Below are 9,485 nucleotides of genomic sequence, written 5' to 3'. Positions count from 1 at the left end.
TTCATATTTATGCTTAGATCGTTGTTACATCCTCAGTCAAATATTGACAACAACACACCAACTTCTTCAATTCCTTATGGTCTCATACTAAAACGCAAAGATGTCGCCGGACTTTTGGACGATAAGCGCTACTGCAAGATTTTTGCTAAGCAACTTGACACTCTTTTGAAACAGAATCAACTCCAAAGACATGATGTTCAGTTAATTCTGGATGAAGCCGGAATATCCAACAAAGGTTATTCTGAAATTTTTAGGTATGTCTGGTGTTTGAATCAATTGTCTTCACTTGTCAAATCAAATGTATGCAATTTTTAGGTATATTGGATATGTGTAGCATTTGAAAACTTGGAAATAGTCCATTTACTTAATTTTCTGTTTACAGAACTATGTAGCAACAAAGTAAGAAGTTCAATCTCAAGCACACGTTGCTGCCAAATCCTTTCTCCATTCGAAAGACAAGACTGGAGGTCAACTAGGAAGTGCTTCGGACATTGGGCACTCCTTTTCACATTGAAGCAATGTACAGATCGCCATCAGCAGAGGAAGTGGTCTATGACAAATACAATAATATATTTTATGATTTAGTAGCTTTGCAGACATATATTGTTCAATTGTTTGAGGTTTCTCAAGAGGAATGCAATGGAGTCTTGAAGTTTGTGCTTAAACTGGATAAGTGCGAGCTAGTGAAAGAGACAAAGGTTGAACGTGTCACAATAACACTTATGAATAGAGCATTAGATGAAAGCATTGCTTCAGACGACCCTAGAAACTTTAGCATGCAATCCGAAAACAATATTTTCTTATTAGCCACATTCAAGGTTTGATATCAACAAGTTTTTGCTTTAAAAAATGGTTAGACATATTTCATTTGATTGGTTTGGTTTTCCCATTTCAGGTGCCTGCAGAGAATTTCGATATTCTTAACTGGGTTTTCCATCAAACAAGTATTCCTAAAGTCATAAGAGAACAGAGAAATGGAAAGACACTCGATGTATTAGGCATGGGTTCATACACAGTAGAGTGGCATATGGCTGGAGATCTCAAAACCCTAAAGTGTATGTACAACATCTCAAAAGGAGCAACAAGTAAAAGCCCTTTTTTGTATTGCATGGGAGGAGTCATTGGTCTTGACAAAAGAAATTGGAGGAGAGCACCGGACAGGCACTTGCAGGACCTTAACTTCCGCCAAGTGTTGGATATTCCGCTATCCAGAGTACATATTTGCACGATGCATGCACTCTGCAGAATCATTGAGAAACTTATGTTTCTGTATATTTTTTTTGCTTGGACCACTCGGCTAGCATCAACAAAACAAAGGGCTATATTATCATTGGAAACAGTTTTCTCAGATATGGGCTTGCATGGAGGACATGTGAAAATAGAGCAGGACTAGAAGAGGTCTAAGAATGGTCGAGATGTGCCAAAGAAGTTGTCTATTGGTGGTGTGAAAGCCCGTCTCTTCTTGTCGATGCCAATAACTGGTAGACAACGCAAAAGCCAAAGTGCTCAGGAAAGGTTGACATTGAGATACAACCGGTGGAGAAACCTGCACAATGCAGTGGTTGACCATGCAGACAATGGTGCAGCAAGGACTCGCAAAGCGAACGTGTGGAAAAGTTATATTCAAGTTTTGTGAGCTCAATACTTGGAGAGATATTGACTATACATTGTTTCAAGACGCTTTGGAGACCTTCCACAGGTCTTTCATAGCTGCATGGACAAATCAACACATAACTCATTATATGGTATATTACTTTATTTGATAAAATTGTGATTATATATTTACATATAAACAATAGGCTGGTTTTTTTTTGCAGCATATCATATGCAACCACATGCCTTGGTTTGCTAGGCAGTATGGTAGCTTGGCTATATGGTCTACACAAGGTATGGAGAAAACTCACTACCAAGTCCGTACTGGCTATTTCAGCCACACTCGTCACGGAGGTGGTGCAAACAAAGCCAACAGTTTGGAGGAACTACATCAATGGACTTATCAAAAACTTATGCATAGAACACACCGAAAGGAATGTGTCAAAGACAGTCAGATTGGCCAAGCAATGAGATTAGCAAGCAAACGACGGAAGAAGGAAATATGGGAGGCATCTTCTGCGGCATCGCGACATGCAGAGTGGCGACTTCAAAAAGAACGCATTGGAAAAACTTGGACAACTCCGACCCAAGTTGTTTGAGACTTCCTAAAGATAGCGCATTGTAACACAATATAATTTTTTGTGCCAAGAGAAGACAACCAGTCACAAAAGTGAGAAACATAATGTACTCATTGTTTTGGTAGAAAATGTACTATTTTTTGGCATCGACAATATACATTGGAGCTTCTCTATTCTTCATCTTCGTCAGGAAAAGTTACAAAATATTCTAGCCTTTTTGCCTGCTGTGTGTTATCGTCTTCTTCTTGCCTAGGTCTTTTGCAACCTAGTCCTGCAGGTTCGTTTGTCGACAGTACATTTGTCTCCACCTCCACAGCCACAAGAGACATTTCTTCAGTAGGCAGATGTGCAATTGGTTGTTTATTGCGAAACATAGCATGCTTGTCATACTCTAGTAATTGCGCAGGGTCAGTGATTCCGCATGCCAAACCATATGCTGCTTGGGTCAAAAAATAGCGACTACACAAAACATACATTCATGGCCATTGGCCAAACATATACAATGCGGCCTTTTTTTCTAAAAGCATTATTTTATCTGCGTTCGACCTAATGACGACCCCTCCTAAATATCTTGAAAGTGTCTTCAACATCATCAAGGGTAGCTCCACGTTGTCATTGGAGAAGGACAAATGGAAGACCAAAAAACTCGGATACTTAAGATTCTTTAAGTATTGGCCGAGAGAGGAATTCTTCCCTAAATCTCCCATGCCTCGTCCACAAGGGCGAGGAATGAAGGTATCATCATAGACCACCAACTGCAACAAATTAAAGTTATGAAATGAGATAAGTAGAAACCAAAAAGGTAAGGCAAATAAAAAAAGATTACCTTCTGGTTTTCATCTTCCTCAAGTAAGTCCTCATTCCTAGGTTGATGCCGCCCTGACCTCCAATGGGCGCATTGGAGGTTGAGGCCAAAGATGATGAAGAAGTGCTTGCCTTACCCATTTCTTCAATCCCTAGCTTTTTTTGCACTTCCATGAACTCCTCTTCTGTTGGAAGCGTGCGCTCATACCTAGCAACATCATTGTAAATCATCACAAGTGCACTTGCGGGGTCAACGAACTCATCGTCATTTACATGGGCATCTATAACAGAATACTTATCGTGCTCAGGGTCAATGACAACATCATCCTCTTCGAGATTTTGTGCCATAATGGCAAGGCAATAGTCCTCTCGAAGGTCAAAAAGCTCCATAATGTCATTAAGCATGACATACTGCAAATCACCAATAGGTATGATAGGTAGAACACTAGTAGGCAAAGCACCCTCCTGAAGCTGGACTCCCTCTGAAACCTGCAAGGCAAGGCTTCCTTGAGACTTGGGGCTCTTGACCCTCCCCAGTCTGATCCTCTAGCAAGGCCTCTGCAGCATCAACATGCTCATCCAAAATTAAATGCAAATATAAAATAAAACCTGCATAATATTCAGCCACTCGACACTTGCGGTTATGAAGTCTACACTTGTAGTCTGTTATCCGCAAGTGCACTGGCAACTTAAGGCAGCTCCTAGAAAATATGTGTTTCTTGGAGGAGTCCGAATTGATATCCTTCATGTGAACAAAACGAACTCCTTGTATCTCGACAATGCCACTAGACGTTTGCTGCTGGTAGGTCTGCTCAAAACCTCATAGGTAATGTTGCGCGGAGACAATCCACTCATGCAAAGAAAAATCTGGATTGAACATCGGCCTGATCTCTGTCTCGTGCTGCTGAAGCCCAATGCGGTATAGAAAATGAGATAGTTTGTCTTGGGGGGCATCCTCAGAGCAAGGCACTTCCTCCTCTGCTTCAACATTGAAAGGGTCCATAACGAAAATTCAAAAGCGAAGCTAGACGATGGAGAGGGGGAATGGGGAACACACCCGACACATAAACAGCTGCCCCTATATAGCTCAGGGTATTCACAGCACCCCTGTCCTCTTGAAAACACCTTCAAAAAAGACGATTCACACTAGGAGGGCCTTGCCTGCACTTTGCCCAACGCACACACAACGTACACAATCCTCAAAGAGCGACCACACTGATATTGGCCTCTTCCAGCTCTTCCACAACTCGACACCTCTCTCTCTTTCTCTCTCTCACACACAGGGGGCCCGGGGGACGCACATGCTCACACACACCGGCACCACACACCCTGGAGACGAGCAAATTAGAAAGGGAGGAAGGGGGGAAAGACGATGCCAAAATCGACAGTGACAACTTCTCCTTCAAACCAGAAACCATGTACAAACCCCATGAACCATGCTCCAAGCTACACCATGGCCATCGCCGTTTTATACAGAGGGGCACACACCTCCCTCGACCAAACCGAAACCCGTCGGCACACGCCTCGATGGGAAAATTCACCACTCGCTTCACATCGGCGGCAACTTCACGTCTCGATAGCCCTTGCTGGCCGCCTTCTTCGCAAGGCGCTCGCTCTTGCAAGCCGCTTCACGGACACCCCTTGCATGCCGGCTTCGATCACCGAACGCACGTGCACCTTCTCCTTCCTCCAATTCCTCTTTCTCCAGCTTTTTCAAAACAAAAGAAAACAAGTGATAAAATCACAGGGCCTACCAATAGATGAGACAAATTAAGAACATGGAAGGAAAACACAAAAGCGCAACGACGGAAGTCACATTGATTGAGAAAGTGGTTAGGAAATTACATTACAGAATGTCGGCCTCAATGGAGGGCTGAAGAGTAGCAAAATTTCGTCATTTGAGGATGAAGGTAGGCATAGAATATGGAAACATGGTTTGTTTTTGTGGAGAGGATGAGGGAAGGGAGAGATGACGGGAAAAAGGGAGGGAGGGAGGGAGGGAGGGAGGTATAAGAATCATTTAGGAATGATTAGATATGTGGATGAATGATCGGACCAGAATCAAAACCGTGTGCCTGTGATGAATGATGCAGGGGGATTTTTAATCCAAACATGATCGAGCTTTGAGTTGTACACATTGGTCACATCATGAATGTGTTGTGTGTAGCCATGTGCTTGGAGCTTCTCCTCCAAGTAATGATATTGATTGTTTGTGGGTTCATTGTCTACATTAAAGTCTCCCATGATGACACTCATTCGTGTAGAATGGGATTGTTGCAGCAAGGGATAGAGTTGTGTGACCAACGCGGTTGGAGATGTGTTTGGTGATTTGTAGATGCATATGATTTCCCAATCAAGGTGTTCATGAATGGTTAATATAACTTGAATGATTTCTATTCCTGGAGCTAGGAATGTTTTTGCAGAGTGGAGCTTGATGTTAGGCTTGTAGTAGACTGAAACACCTATTTTGCTATGGTGATGGACATGATGAAACTTTGGTGCAAGATCGTTGGAAGGATTTTTTTGCTTTGTTTCTTGGAGGCATAGAATGTCAGAACTTGTAAAATTCAAATCCTCTTTGATATGTTTGAGATATTTGTGACTAGAAACGATGTTCAATGATTGAATGATATGATGTGTGTGTTTATATGTGAATGGAAATTTTGTCAAATATTCCCATTTGGCATCATTGTTGAGGCGGTCAAGCTCATCAAGCACAATTTTGTCGACTTTGATTTGAGTTGGATGAATTGGATTGAGAATGTGGAGGTTTGATGGATCTTTGATGCGGGAAAGAGCTGTGTAAACCAATCCATGTGAGTTTATTGATGTCGGATCAAAGGCTACCATGCTCATTGTCAAGCCTTGTGACCTATGGATAGTGAGTGCATTTGCTGCTTGTATTGGAAATTGAGTTCGAGAGACACTGTTCAATGCATTTTTACCGACTTGAAATTCTTTTGTTGTTTGAAAAATTGGTTTCCATTGAGGGCTAATGGGAATCGTAGTAAGATGTTGGTTCACATGTCGTTGTTTGCAGTCTGTTGAGGAATCAAAAAACTCTATCCATGCAGTAGGGCAGTTAGCTTTACTGTCAACAAGCTTCAGAATTCCATCTGCGCCATTCACAAGACCGTCGGAAATATCAATACTGCCACCAAAAAGCTCGACAATCATTCCTACTTTGAGCTCCAAGGTTGAGGACAATCCTGCTGTGTTTTGTGGGTTGGTTGGAACAACTAAGTTTTTTGAGCAAGTTTTATGGTGCTTGTCTCTCGCATGGATTACGTATGGGTGAGTAGGCAATTCCTCAAAAACAAGTCGATTATGTGAGTCTTTCAAGTTGTTAGTGAAGTATAAATGGGGTGTTGTCAATTTGTTAAAGACGATGTTGGTATGGTTGATATTCAAGAGCAACAAATCCTCGGCTGTGTGTTTTGCTTTGCGTATTCTATTGAGAATGGCAATGAAGTCATTATCTGATTGATGCATTGTTTTTGTGAGCTCGTGGCATTTTATATGGGTAAGCCAAAATGAAGGCGAGAGTAGTTGTGTAGAATCGTGTGGCTCGCTAAATATCCAACGATCTCGAACTAGGCTTGCCTGACACAGGTCACTGCAGAAGATGACATTTAGACCACCGAATGGCTCTATGTGATTGTGCTTAATTAATCGCAGCCTTGTGTCTATGATACGCAAGAGTCTATTCCCAATCAAAGACGCCTCATCAAACACAACAAGCTTGAGGTTTCTATACAGTTGCGAGAGTTCGGCAAGGCTCTCAGAAGAAAGAGAAACATTTGGTTGGAAGACAAGGGGCAAATGCAATGCTGAGTGAATCGTTGTCCCTCCAAGGTTGAAAGCTGCTTTTCCTGTATATGTCATTAGCAATGTTGAGGGAAGATGTACATCTAATTCAAGGGAGGCATTGTAGTGACGAATCAAGCCTTGCACAATTGTTTGCAAAGTGAAAGTTTTTCCCGTGCCTGCACCACCAGTCAAAAAGAGATGGATTGGTTGAGTTGGTTGCAAGCGTTTTCTAATCATAATGTCGTCGAAAAGGGAAGGTTGCTCAATGTTCAACTTGGACACAAGTGAGTGATACTCCTCGTTGGACAATGCCAATTTTTGAAATGTTGGTAAGGATCTTGTAGTGGGCTTTCTTGGTTGAATATTAAGTGCCAACTCATATTTGTATGACTCGCTAGGCTTAGATCTTGAGGATGAGGGCAATGAATGTGTGTTTGAGGTTGCTGCATGAAGTTCTAGCTTATAATATTTTTGACGATTGTCATGTAAAATTGCATAGTTTGTGGTAAATTTGTCTTTCCAACAATCAACACTTGTCTCAAAGGTTTTCTCATCGCCCGTAAAAGGAATGAACAATAAGCAAAGTTCATGAAAATGTCTCTCTGCATCCTTCTCTAGAACGAAGTTAGCATATCGTATGACTCGAGGGTTCTTAGACTTGCGGGTAGAGCCATGCACGCACTGGTAGTTGCTTGCATAATCAGCCAAACATATGTGTGCAAGGTTTTCTGGACGATGGGTGTACTTGGTGACAATATCGTCAAAGAAAATGTTAGAATCATCAGGGTTCAAAGTATTCAATGTAGCTCTTCTTTTCAACAACAATGTGCGTTGGCTTTCGAAATCTGCATTGATGAACACGAATTGTCTACTCACACTATGTAAAGGCAATGAAAGAGAGATATATGTGGCTTGCTGTGATGTCATCTCTTGTGTATTGATCAAAACACCGCCAATTTTTTTCAACCGGTCCAACGTTGACACACTTGTCTGCTTGCAATCTTGTAATATGTGTTTGATTGTTTTGCTTGTGGTCGAATCGTTTTTAGTCATGTACGATGTGCAATATGCAGCAGTGCCATGGCCATTGAATATAAATTGAATGTCAATGTTTGCATCCCATAGACTACACAACTCTTTGTTGAAATTGTTTGTGTAAATGTCTTTTGGATGTCTTTTCAAGAGAAGTGTTGGCTCTGTGATGCTCACTGAAAGGGATTTAATGTACACTTCTTCAGTGATTCCCAAAGAGGTTAACCATTCATCGTATGACACTTTTGAATCATGTCCAAGAGCAAGCAATTGATCGTCAATGCACTTTTTGCAGGCTAGCAATGCGTTTTTCTCCGTTTGCGCCACTGTGACTGGATATAGAATTATAGTTTGCCGGGAGGGTGGACGTGGGAAACCAAACCGGCAAAAGCTTTTACGTTTTCTGCATGTTTTACGATGGTAGTGAGCTTGCACGCTTCTAAGAGACTCTTCCAATAGATTCTTGTTAGTAGCAATATGTGTGTCGATAAAATTTATTGTATCATTATCCGGCACTACACCAAAGAGAGGTGCATGTTCTACCCAAAGCAATCCATGATCATGCTGACTTCCTCTATTTTGAAACTCGGTCACAAAAAAATAATCCCTCAACTCACCAAGGATGGCATTGCTGCGTTTCAACTCTTTTTTCATTGCTTGAAATCTATGGACATAGTAGCGCGCTGTTGTTACAGGATCAGAACGTACAAGTGCACGGATGAATGAGGCCTTGGTTGGGTAATCTGTTTCTTTAATATGAGGATTCAATGCACACAAACATTTTTTCAAAGGATCCCATCTTTGCTCAGCACATGCAAATGTTACAAAGAAAGTCGGCTGACCCAACTGATGAATCATTGCAAACATGTTTCGCTTAAGCTTCACCTTGTAATCGATTGAAGTGCGCAGTGATTGGAAGTCGTGGTACCCTAGGTCGGATGAAAGTAGCTACTCTATGTTAGTGCTAGCTTGAACATCTTTTGCTTGTAATTGCTTGCCACAAAGTTTTCCCTTGCGTAAGCGTACCCATATAGATCCAAGTACTTTCGCAATAATAATTTTCATTGTTTTGAAGAACAAATTTTTAATGCTACTTGCAAATCGTCTATCTACATTTTTAAGCTCCCATTGTGCTACTTTTTGGTATTTTTTCTTCGCCAACACGTGATACTTTCTTCTTTGACGAAAAAACAATGTTGGGAATGACAACTCCTCACAAGATTCATCATAAAAAATGCTCAGAGGGCTGAATCCCTCACAAGGCGCTACACTTGCAACTTGTGAATTATGGTCCACAACTTGTTGAGCGGAGTAGATACCGTGCACCAAAGTGTCCGTAGAATCATCCTCGTCTTCAACATCTTCTTGGTGTTGACTGCGACACACATCTGCATGGATTGTGAAACTAGATGACCAAGACATATCCATAGAAACACCATGCTCAATGTACAAGGGAGTACTCAATAGGTCAACCAAAGCTTGAAGCACACAGTTTGACCGCACAATGCCACTCAAGTAGGCATGATCATAATCAAGCTTTCGCTTTATCTCAACTAGAATTGAAGCTTGATCACTAGAGAAGCATGGCAACACTCTTTGTACTCTTCCGCACAAACCAAATTGACCTTCGAAGTTTAGTTCACGAATTTGAGCGAATGGTATGCGTAA

General features: G+C 41.6%; 1 protein-coding gene across 1 annotated transcript; it reads right to left on the bottom strand.

The window, feature by feature from the left end:
- Positions 1–4,524: 4,524 nt before the first annotated feature.
- On the bottom strand, positions 4,525–8,684 carry LOC147423687 (uncharacterized). The gene is made up of 2 exons (XM_086501508.1): positions 6,000–8,684; positions 4,525–4,683 (listed from the first exon to the last, which is right to left on the bottom strand). The coding sequence occupies exons 1-2, from the start codon at positions 8,682–8,684 to the stop codon at positions 4,525–4,527; spliced, it is 2,844 nt and encodes a 947-aa protein (XP_086357634.1).
- Between the last annotated feature and the right edge of the window lie 801 nt (positions 8,685–9,485).

Source organism: Adiantum capillus-veneris, chromosome 26 (genome assembly GCF_014529385.1).
Source record: "Adiantum capillus-veneris isolate H3 chromosome 26, ASM1452938v2, whole genome shotgun sequence".
Classification (NCBI taxonomy): domain Eukaryota; kingdom Viridiplantae; phylum Streptophyta; class Polypodiopsida; order Polypodiales; family Pteridaceae; genus Adiantum; species Adiantum capillus-veneris.
This window is presented reverse-complemented; position numbering and strand designations above follow the sequence as displayed.

Bases quoted from the DNA above. Each gene is read 5' to 3' on its own strand.
- LOC147423687 (XM_086501508.1), bottom strand. From the start codon at position 8,684: ATGTTTGCAATGATTCATCAGTTGGGTCAGCCGACTTTCTTTGTAACA. The intron at 4,684-5,999 runs GTGAACCAACAT...GTTTTGAAAAAG, and splicing joins CAGACTGCAAACAACGACAT to CTGGAGAAAGAGGAATTGGA.